Here is a 12710-nt window from a genome sequence, read left to right as displayed (position 1 = left end):
TACCAGCGGAGAAGACACTGTACTATGGTGCATTCGCAGCTGTTTGCAGGTATGCTATCTACCTCTTCCTGCTGCACGACGGGGCACAACACGTTGCTCCGCTTACCCTTTACCCACTTCAGCGAGTGCTGACGACCACTAGTATACACCACTATATCAAAAATTTTGAAGTTCTTTCCATCCAAGATTTTAACTGATTTCCAGTACATATTAAAATACCTTATTTGTAATATTTAAAAGGTGGTTCAGATTAACATTCATAGCTCACTCTTTACACAGTGAGAGTCAATTTTATGATTTCAAAGAATGATAACTTTATCGTATATTTTTATGACGTTGCTATACATGTATTAATGTTTTGTGACAAAAATATATCTTTCTTTGCAGATATATAAGTAAATATGCAGGCATATGTATATGATATGATATATGAAGAATCCACTGCAAGAATGATGGATGTCACTTTCTTGTCGAAAATGAACCAAGACAGTCAATGCATAGCTTAAGATATATAGAATGTATATAGAGAGTTATATGGCATTAACACTGATAGTCATTGTCCAGTAATGATCGAAAAATCACAGTTAAGTTTTGAGCACTAAGCATTTCAAACTTTCAATCGCTTCTCCTGAAAAATGTATTCCAAATGACATCCATCATTCTTATAGTGGACTCTTCATATATTTATTATAGTTCACAGACAAAAAAAGAAAAAAGAAAAATGAAAAAAAAAATAAGAAAAATATACATACATATAATCATTGAAGCCTTACATTACATAATTTATAATTTATATATAGATATACAATTTTTAATATAATTTCTAAACTAATTAAATCCAGACGTTTGAGATGGACAGGGCGAATCCAGAAATGCATATAGAGTGTTAGTTGGAAGGCCGGAGGGAAAAAGACCTTTGGGGAGGCCGAGACGTAGATGGGAAGATGCTATTAAAATGGATTTGATGATAGAGACTGGATTCGTCTTGCTCAGGATAGGGACCTATAGTGGGCTTATGTGAGGGCGGCAATGAACCTCCGGGTTCCTTAAAAGACAGTAAGTAAGTATTTAATATAAGCTGTTTTATCTTGCACTTGCAACTAGTTTTGCGACATGCAGGCATACATATATGTCTATAATTTTAATTTACATATAAATAATAATAATAATAATAATAATAATAATATAATAATAATAATAATATAATAATAATAATAATAAAAGCAATACTTCAAGAAACATAAGTGAAATGAATCTTAGAAGAATTGTGAACAGAAAGCAATAAGATATTTTCCATATGCGTATCTATGTACCCACATATGTGCCTTTGACCATATCAGGAAATCTTGCTTGCTACGGAAAGCACTGTAGAGAAAAAGTTGTAGTTACGCTTGAAGTGGCAGTCAATGAGACGTAAAGGATGTTACTGCATTGTTCTTGCAATTGATTCTGACGAGTTGGAATTGAATCAAGCCGCTCATGCGAGCGTGTGTCATCGTGAAGGAGTCCTTCAAGTACATAATATCACCGGGAAAGAGAAATGGGATTATGTTTCGCAGCACTTCCCCAGTAAAGAAATATGAGCAATCTTTCCACAGATAGACGCTGATGGATCATTGTTATCGGAAAGCATTCAGAACTCTAATATTTCGACACAATACTTGGTGTAACGATACTCTTTTATCATTCTATTCATCGGTTGATTGCTCATCGCCGTCTTCAACAGCAAGCATTAGGAGTAGCGGCATGTTCCGGCTGGAAGCGTTGATTGAATTGAACTCTTTATTTTGGGATAAAGTATGCGCTCAACCGTTTGGTTTATTGTATGCTGCTGGATATTGTAACAATGTTAATTCCGTTTTCGCAATATTCTAGACAATATTTAAAACGTTCGTGTAAATGCTAGAGTTAATATATTAGAAGAGAAAATATTGAAAACATTTTTTAAGTTGAGCTTTTGCGTGTGAGTAACAATTTCATGAAAATATCTGAGGAATGTGTGAATGCACACGGGCTCCATTTCGTGTAGGTAATTTCTATAACAGACGTTAGTACTGATTATGAAATAAAAATATAATTTTATACTTTGCTGTTTATTAATCAAACTTATGTGCGAATAAGTATGAGGGAGGTTAAGCATCGATAATAATGCAGTTTATGCCGGCCATACAAGCATGTCTGATGCGCCCGTTGCCAGCCGAGAGTTAAGCTGAACGCTCTGTATAGCATTGGTTTTTCTGAACCGATGCGTGCGAGGTGCAAGGCCCGCCTCTCACAAATCCGGACAACACAAGAGACAGTGGTTTCTATAACTGGAAGATCTGCTCTGCACACCTCGCAACTATAGAAACCACTCTCTATCTCTCGTGTAGTCCGGATTTGTTCGAGGAATCGCACGTCGCATGCGTCGGTTCAGAAAAACCAAGGCTTATTAGTTATGTGGAAGTGATAGGAGAATCGTCATAAAGTGCCTCTCATTACAGAAGTACAGTAGTTTTTTGTGTTGTTTAAATTCGTTTTTTTATAATTTTGATTTTATTGCCTATGAGACATTACCATGAATTAAAAACTTACTTCAAAAATAAAGTTCAATACAAAATCAAATAGGCCTACAACTTCTAACTCGTATTAGCTCACCACGTTAAAAAAGTTAGAGCTTTCCCTCTAGTAGGAGGCATTTGCCCTTTATGGGATATAATAGGCTATCTATATCATTATCTTATATGCTTTACGTTATTTTAAAAAGTATTAATAAAAAGTAATAAATAAAAGTTTTATTCAGGAGTAGTTACCGCTACTTACGAAGCTTATTTCCGAGGACTTTTGAGCAAAAAATGTTATATGAACATGGTTCTAGTCTCAATATTTCCAGGTTTACACCACATTGAAGTTGTTTTGAAAAATACATTTTTTCTTCGGTTTAAAGGGTAAAAGAATATCACAAATAGAGAATGAACTATTCACAAATATCATTTCTTTAATTTTCCCGAGTTATAAAGCTAAAAAAAATGTTGCAAATTCCTTAGTTATTTCATACAGATCTTTTTTTTTTTTTCTCTTTTAATTTCAAAATTATGTTATTTTTATGCACTTAACATAACAGCTGTTGTCCTAAATCCATGAGAAAGAAGAAGAAGAAGAAGAAGAAGAAAATCCACAGTTACGAAATTGTTTGTCATTGAGTGATATTATCAGTGTGTGGTCACAAATACATAATAATTGATTATTCTTGCTGAAGCACTGAGTTCAGAATTGATATTGACTTTTTCGGCCATTGCTTTTATTTTCATTCAATTGTATCTTATGTTAATTCCTTAGGAATTTTAAGTAATTTATGATTTAATTTGGCTATACAATGTGAGTTATTTAATTTTAATTGCCTTGTAGTTCCAGTTGAACAAATCTCAACAAAATTTCATGAACAGAAATTTGAAAGATGAGTGAATTCATCTTTCAGGCATTACTTTATCGTTAATTTCGGATTACCCTTCTATTTATGCAGTTTAATTAAATATTACATTGCTTATGGATTTCAAAATTATGCCACAAGAAACGATATATACAGCGTACAATGACGCGGAAGAATATATTTCCACACGGCCAGTTTGAGAAGTGTGCTTGTCCGGCATGTATTACGGCAAATGAATCTGTGCAGGTCAGGAACCAGAGCTGCCGTTCCATCGTTCCATGATAAATGAAGTAACTACATTAAAATCTCCCCGTTTCTCTATGCATGGAAATTAGTGGCATGTCAGTATACACAACAAACATACACACCGTCCGAGCCTCTCTCTACTCGTCGTACACTCTATCGGAGAGAACTAATTCCCAGTGTCAAAATGTTTGCACCAAACAGTGCTACACAGCTTATATAATCCTTAACGTTATGAAATTAATTTATTAATTGCCAGAGGAACTTCTTAGATCATTTGAAATTAATATTATAAATACATTGGGGCTAAGAGGGATGAAGTTACAGGAGTATGGAGAGCTGCACGCATTGTATCCTTCACCGGACATAATTAGGAACATTAAATCCAGACGTTTGAGATGGGCTGGGCATGTAGCACGTATGGGCGAATCCAGAAATGCATATAGAGTGTTAGTTGGGAGGCCAGAGGGGAAAAGACCTTTGGGAAGGCCGAGACGTAGATGGGAAGATAATATTAAAATGGATTTGAGGGAGGTGGGATATGATGGTAGGGACTGGATTAATCTTGCTCAGGATAGGGACCAATGGGGGGCTTATGTGAGGGCGGCAATGAACATCCGGGTTCCTTAAAAGCCAGTAAGTAAATAAGCAAATACATTCTATAGATGTTAATACAAATAATTTCTGTCCTTTGTCTCGACTCCTGATTCCATATCTGTGCCAGTCATTGAAATGATCTTATAAATCTCATTACTCCTGTTTCGGTTGTATTTAATCTGACTTTCTTTGTGTTATTTTATTTTATTGGGTTATTTTACGACGCTGATCAACATTAAGTTATTTAGCGTCTGAGTGAAATGAAGGTGATAATGGCGGTGAAATGAGTCCGCGGTCCAGCACCGAAAGTTACCCAGCATTTGCTCGTATTGGGTAGAGGGAAAACCCCGGAAAAAACCTCAACCAGGTAACTTGCCCCAACCGGGAATCGAATCCGGACCACCTGGTTTCGCGGCCAGACGCGCTGACCGTTACTCCACAGGTGTGGGTCTTTCTTTGTGTCCAACATTCACTTCAATATAACGAAGTGAAGAGAAATGAATAGAAGCATATGAAATGTGGATATGGAGGAGGATGGAGCGTGTGAAATGGACAGACAGATTAAGAAATGAAGTTGTGTTGGAAAGAGTGGGTGAAGAAAGAATTATGCTGAAACTGATCGGAAAGATGAAAAGGGATTGGTTGGGTCACTGTCTGAGAAGAAACTGCCTACTGAAGGATGCACTGGAAGGAATGGTGGACACAGGAGAAGAGTTCGGGACAGAAGAAGATATCAGATGATAGACGACATTAAGATATGTGAATCATATACGGAGACTAAGAGGAAGACAGAAAATAGGAAAGATTTGGGAATGCTGGGTTTGCCCATGGGCAGAACAGTATGTATGTATGTATGTATGTATGTATGTATGTATGTATGTATGTATGTATGTATGTATGTATGTATGTAGGCCTATGTATGGATATTGATAGGACCATGACCGATGTACAACATTTTGAAAAAATTGAAATAAAATATTTTAGGAGGTAGGCTATAATGTTGTTATAGAAGAAACTGGACTGTCCACTTTTACTCTGAAATTAAAAAAATATATATATCATAGTAGTAAAATTGCTTTGTCCGTATCGCCCTCGGTAGCGTAGTTGCTATAGCGTTGGCCTTCTCTGCTAGAGTTTGCGGGTTCGATTCCTGCCGAGGTCGATGGCATTTAAGTGCGCCTAAATGCGACAGGCTCATGTCAGTAGATTTACTGGCATGTAAAAGAACTCCTGCGGGACAAAATTCCGGCACACCGGCGACGCTGATATAACCTCTGCTGTTGCGAGCGTCTTTAAATAAACCAAATTTTAGAATTTAGCTTTGTCCGTACCGCGAAATCTTTCTAGAGGAGAAACTGGGAGTGTTAGCCTATAGCTTATTTTTCTTTTTGGTAGGCAGGAGGAATTATGATTTATTTGCGGACGTTGATGTTAGTACCAATGCAGAATATTATTAGTGCCACACGTTTAAAATTAAGGAGGTATGAATTAAAATTAAAGTAGTATGAATCTAATAGTTTAGATTTTTTGTCCGTGCACTAATTACTTAATATATCCCTCCTAATACAAAACTGTTGTCTCATATTCTGAGACATTATTAGTATTGGTATCCAAATATTGAAACCCTATTTTACCTTTGGTATATTAGGGTTGTAGTTTGTTACATGTGAAATACATTATGTAGTGATAATACACAATTTTAAAGAATTAATAGTAGGTGTGAATCATAGTTACAATATAAATACACTAATTAAGAGACAGTAAACAATACTAAATACGTTATGCAATAATTACTTTCAGTTAAAACCAAATGAAATAAAATTAGAAATTATAATCGAAGATGTAGAGAAATTGCAAGATTATTACATTAATTTGTGATTTTATACATAATTTTAAGCAATATTAATGAGATAATGCACAGAATTGGCGTAGTTACAAATAAAACACCTATTATATAGTTGGTTTGCGATAGTAAAAAAAAATAAAAACAAAATTACTTATGGTTACAAACTATATACCTGTCATCAAATACTCAACAATAGTAAAATCTATAATACAAACATAGTTATTGTTGTTATTACTATTATTATGTCCCAAAGATAGACACCTTGTTTTACATAGTGCATTAGGATTTTATAACATCATTAATTTATATTCAATTAATAGCTACAGCCTTGCGTGGATGTGGTGTATAAACTCTGTGAATTGTTTGTAACAACATTTTTTTCTAAGAAAACGGTAAAGGGGTGTAATTACTTAATAACGGTGTTTTCTTCTTCACATATGAGTCTCTCGATTAATAATTCCATAGTAGGGCTACTACCCAACTGTCTTGAGCTAGGAAGGATAATTTACTAGTTTATCATTCCTTAGATGAATTTTCTGTGTTCTATCTCGCAGGAAATTCAAAGAAATACAATTCGTTTAAATTTAGAATTCAGAGCAGTATGAAATCAGAAACTGTGTGATGATAAAACCAATTAAGTACCTTCGTACATGCCACTAGCATTGCTTTCCAAGTATTGCGGAATCAATTTGGGGGATCTGCTTGTAGCGTTGTCATCGATGCTTTTGTATCTATTGTGCGTTTGAGGAGGCAAGTCAGTTGTGCGTCGCAAACAGACGTTTGCACAAAGTTGAAATTTTCGCCCTAGTTTTGATCCTTTCTACAGTTTATATACATAGGCACTGATATTGTCTCTGCCCATGAAGGAAGTTTCACTAACAATTAAAACTCTTAACTTCACGGAGTTCTAAGCAAAAGGACTGTTTCCTCATAACTACAAGTTTACGTTTGTGTTTGTCTGAGTTCTCCAGAACAGAAACCACCCGACGGAATGAGAAGATGCAAGGAACTCATTAAATTGAAGACAGTAGATTCATTCACATATCTTTGTTGGCATGTATCCTTCCATCTTTCATTGGTAACATACTGTAATATATTGCATGAAAACTACTTAAATTCCAAAATCTTCTAACTACATTAGAGTGTACTTACTTTAAATTATATATAGCTATGAATCAACTGAATCAAATTCCTAATACGCACAGTCATTACTAGTTTAGGACACTGTAAATTAAGTCCCGCGTCATAGCTGTATGGTTTATGTAAGGCAGTATGTCAACTGATGCCCATAGGTGCAAGTGCGCGCTTTAGAGCTCAAGAGAGGCTGAGAGCTTTAGAACGGAAACGAAAGAGACAGACGAAAGAGTTAGTGTATCCCGCTTGGCCGAGCTATATACAGGGATGGCCAGCACTGATTCAATGAATAAAGGAAAGGGAACTTATTAAAACTGTATCCATGTTAATTTTTATATTTGTCTGAGAAGTGCATTGTAACAATGTAAGTTTTAAATTTAATGCTCATTTTTCACAAGCTTGCTTTTTTATTCAAAAGGATTATTTTCTCAACTCGTTTTAAAGAAAAGTGAAATTTTCATATATGTTTATTTAGTAGCCTTACAGGTACTGCAACAATGTTTTCGTAAATCTAACATATCGTAAATACTATTACTGAAGATAGTGTATTGGAAAATTTTGAAAATATTCGCATGAAAAATGTTTGTAAGGAAATGAATTAACAAAGCAACTACTGTTACATCATAAACAAAATATTAGTGCCCATGTGTTGTAAAAACGTCAGCTCTATAGCTTCAGCAGATTTCGAGAAAATAATTTAATATTCTGATGATAGGAAGTTGCGCACCAATATCACCTTAAAAAGCATAATACGATAAGAGTTTTATTATGTAATATTAGTTACAGTTAAAACATATACCTATTTAACTGTGCGTTGCACTATAATAGTGTTTTCATTAGTTTATTGATTACTTTTATAAGGCTAAAGCCACCATCAATATCAATTTCAACTTATCTTACTCAATCTCTTTCTTTGGGATATCACTTTCTTTATGAATTACGTGTTTCATTCACTTAGTATAGTATAGTTGTACTACTATGGAACTTACCTGAATATTCCTTCTTAACTCTTTATTATGTTATTAACGTTTAAAACAACTGCAGTATTAAGAAATTGGTGTTAGTACATTTGTTTTACAGACAATATAGATAATATGAAACAGAAAGAAGCCATATAAAATAACAACATAAAATTTCACGTTCCGTTTGAAGTTTGTGCACCACTGTCTTCTTAATCCAATAGGCTGCTTATTCATATACATACATAATCCTTTCTCCTTCCATGGCTAGCGCTTGATACCCGCGCACGACGTCAAGGTCAGAAAAATGCTCTTGCTTTGACATCATTGATATAAGGCATCGTGCTTTGGACAGGCTTTACGGAATGAGCGTTGCTTCAAGGATACATTGGAGAAAAAGTTTTCTAATGAAATTTCGATCAGTTTATGGGACCGATGCGCATCAGTATTGTGATAAATTTGAAGAGCTACAATGAGTACTGAAATTTGGTTTCGTAAGTTAGCAGTAACGGCCGGTGGATTATCGTACTAAACACGCGTTACCTCCTTACTGGTTTGACGATTGATCATCTCTATTGATGATAATATAAATTAAGCCAATGAACGGATGATTTTGAAACTTTAATCATTATTGCACTGATTATTTTGAAATGAAACTCTCACGTTACATTTAAAATATACAGATACACAATAGCATTTACCTGTATCTTATGAAATTCTTATTTTCTGAACTACATCCCGCAGGTGAGACCCATTTCGTTACACACTTTCTTCAAGTCTACGTCTAGCCGTGTGACTGGTCACACCATCCTGTTGAAACCACATGCTCTTGTTGATGAAAGAATTATTGTCAATTTATGGAGACAAAAATTCTTGAATCATGACATATCGCTGTGATGATACAGTGACAGATGTCCCATTATCGTCCTCAAAGAAATAAGGACCGATGATTTCAAATGACGCTATTGCAAACCAAACTGTGACTTTGACACTGTGTAATGGTTCCTCGTACATTTCATTTCCTCATTCTTATCAGTTTCAGCATCATTCTTCATTCACCCACTCTTTCCATCACAGCTTCGTTTCTTATTCTGTCTGTCTATGTCACACGTTCCATCCTTCTCCATATCTACAGTTCAAATGCTTCTATTCATTTCTCTTCACTTCCTTTAATGTCCATGTTTCTGCCCCATACAATGCTACACTCCATACAAAGCATTTCACTAGTCTCTACCTTAGTTCTTTTTTCAGATGTACGCTGAAGATGCTCCTTTTTCTATTAAAAGCTTCTTTGCCATTGCTATTCTCCTTTTCACTTCCTGGCAGCAGCTCATGTTACTGTTTATAGTACACACCAAGTATTTGAAGCTGTCCACTTGCTCTACTGCCCTACCTCGAACCCGGAACATGTACCTTCTGTCTATTCCTCTGCACAGAACATCCTTCTACTCATCATCTTTCAGCATATCTATTCCACACTTCTGGAACTCTCTCCCTGACCATGTCAGAGACTGTCGGACAATATCAAAATTCAAATTTAAATTAAAAAATCACATTCTAGTTCATGGAATTGCTTTTTGAACACCTGTCAGGTTGCGCAACTTCGGCTTAACCCATGACATATAGTAAATATTGTAACTATGCTTTTGTAAAATTGACAATTAATATGTAATGTAACTATTATTATTATTATTATTATTATTATTATTATTATTATTATTATTATTATTGTCAGTTATCAGTTATCACTATCATCATTATCTCTGTTTTTATTTATTTTTTTCTTGTATTAACTCGATGAGAGCTCTATAGTGTTCTTTGACCCTGTTGACCCTCTATAGGGCTTTAATTTAATTTGTATTATTTTCATCGGCGTCTGTATTTCTTTTTTGTATTTATATGTGCTATCTGGTGGGATGGAAGAGAGGGTCTTATGGCCTTAATCCTGTCAGATTAAATAAATAAATAAATACTGCTCACAGCTATCATTTAGCTCTAATAACATATCCATTACTATCATCTCTTCTTCTGCTAAAAACGTCATATCATCAGCAAATCTTATATACTTTATTCTTCTTCTTCCTACTATCACTCCTCCCATATTCTGAAAACAGTTTTTCACCAAATCCCCCAAGTAGATGTTGAACAGGGTAGGTGATAAAGGGCATCCTGGTCGTTGAATAACAGCTTAAGATAAATTTAGAATATGAATATTTTTACTTAAGAGTTATCTCAAAATGGAGATGCTGAATTGCGGGTTGAGCTTCTTGAATCCCCGTGTACAGTTCTTGGGGTGGAGATCTTGCACAGTAATAGATGAGCCATCATCCATGCATGTCAAGATCTGAACATATAAACCACGCGAGTATGATAGATGGACTGTAAGGAAGCAAATATAAGTAGAGTTAACACCACGCCGAGCTTTTACTCTGTCACAGTCTGTACTTACATAGGAGAGTAATTGCAGTAGAGGTCGTCACATGGTTTTATGGCTCTCTTGGTTTCAATAGTGATGTTCTATATAGTACGAGTAAGCTTAAGGCTATATACGCCGATGTAGACATCTCATAATTTTCACATGTCATTTTGACGTCATGTGTATCACGGGCATTATGAATAGGTCAAGCGTCATCCAAGTTTCCGTGCCATAAATATTGTATGTTTAAGTAATGGATGCAGTATATATGATGTAGTTTGTTTGCTCTGTGCGGCAAGAATATGCACTTGACACTGGTTGCTAGAAGATAGATCACTCCCATGTGTTGGTTCTGTGCATTGCAGGGCGAGTCTGCACTACAAACAGAACGACACCGAATCCAGGCTGGAGGTGAAGCAGTTGCAGGTGGCGGATGAGGCCGTGTACAAATGCGAGATCACCTACATTGAAGTACGGGAAGGATGCTCCGTAGTGCAGTTCATCAATCTCACAGCACTCAGTAAGTAGCGCTTTATGTACGAGTAAGGTAGTCCATGAAATAGTACATTATGCAACGAGCCTATAATGATAGTAATTAAGAATCGAGTATGGATATTTATGAAACGAGCGCAAGAGAGTTTCATAATTTTCATACGAGCTTCTTAATTACCATTATAGGCGAGTGTCATACGACTTTTTATGCTCGACCATATTTCTAACTTGAAATTACCGGTATTCAGATGTATACATTTTATTTGTAACTGACAAGATCGGAAGTGACCTTGTTCTAGGTCGTGAATTGTGAGATGTGCGCAGACGCGAAAGTATTGATTTTTTCCGAGGAACAATAATGTCATTGACCTTGACGTAGTCCCGTTAAATTTGATAATATTATAATATTATAACCTTGATTATTGAATTCGACATTGAAAAACGAGATGACAAATTGAATTTATTTGAATATTATTTACAATTAACGCTAATTATTATAGTAACAGAACATAACCTTCTGCGACAGTATTTGATTCCCGCCCTCCGTGACTTTTCGCCAATTCTTTTTCGATTGCATATCCGAGAATAATCGATACTTGCGGTTTTATAACGGTAGAAAGCTGACCTGTCATTGGCTGAACAGTTGTAACCTGAGTCGTCATTGGCTGAAAGACCTGACCTTTAATGAGTAGATGTACTTTAATGACATGCATTAAAGGTCTGCTACGAGGTGTATAATTACTACATTTCAGCATGGTCGAGCATAAATATACATAAAATTCCATTATCGTGACACTTAATGATTATATCAAGAGACATGGAAGTTCCCCATCTTGATAATAGTAAATTACGTCTCACAAAAGGAACCTTTCTTCGAAAGCTGTTGAAATTGGACAGCTGATTTTTAAAGCTCATGTACACATGACTTGACTTTATGTTGAAACGATAATTTTTCTTTAATTTATTTCCTTACTGAGAAATAATTTTTCCCCATTCATATAACTATTTCTTCAACGATTTTCAGTGCATTATCCCTTCTAACATAACCAAAATTTAACAAATGTCAGACACATTGTTTCAGTAGATGTAAAACATCCTAATTAACAATTCCTGAATATTTAAGCTTTCTAAATTAAAGAGAAGCTTATGAAATGTTTCTTTTGTGTGAAAAAACTAACTTACGAAAAATGACCGTTAAAATAAGACATTATATACTGTACATACAATATACTACGCCCCTCCACAGAAATAATAAAAATTAACATGGATATAATTTTAGTAGGCTATAATCATATGTATTTATTTATTTTGCTAATAATTGTAACATAAATATAATATAAATAGATAAAACTTTAGCTCACCTCTGAAAGAGTAGAACTCGTGCTCAGGAGCGGATTCCTGAATTTAAATTAAGAAGTATATAATACAATTTGTCTTATGTTTACTACAAATAAGAATATATAAATCTAAATTTGCAGTATTTCGTTATTTATAAAATTCAAACATAACTTTTTATATTTAATACTAGAACTATTAGAATTGACAAGATTAGGATATTTAAATATAAATTTGTTGTATATTCTTCGGCCTAAATTATTACTATGATTAAATACT

The 12710-nt window shown here is 34.8% G+C and overlaps 1 protein-coding gene across 16 annotated transcripts in view; it reads left to right on the top strand.

Moving 5' to 3' along the window:
* Positions 1–12710, top strand: part of nrm (neuromusculin) — a 1323427-nt gene that overhangs the window by 372304 nt on the left and 938413 nt on the right. For all 16 annotated transcript variants that reach the window (XR_011335314.1, XR_011335315.1, XM_069842000.1 and 13 more), the window contains exon 3: positions 10970–11124. Coding sequence is in view for 14 of the 16 variants with exons in the window: in XM_069842000.1 (XP_069698101.1) it covers positions 10970–11124 (155 nt within the window). In the remaining 2 variants the exon portion in view is untranslated. The remainder of the gene's footprint in view (positions 1–10969; positions 11125–12710) is intronic.

This window comes from Periplaneta americana, chromosome 12 (assembly GCF_040183065.1).
Source record: "Periplaneta americana isolate PAMFEO1 chromosome 12, P.americana_PAMFEO1_priV1, whole genome shotgun sequence".
NCBI classification, from domain to species: Eukaryota; Metazoa; Arthropoda; class Insecta; order Blattodea; family Blattidae; genus Periplaneta; species Periplaneta americana.
The sequence above is the reverse complement of the archived record's forward strand: the minus strand, read 5'-3'. Positions and strand labels throughout refer to the sequence as shown.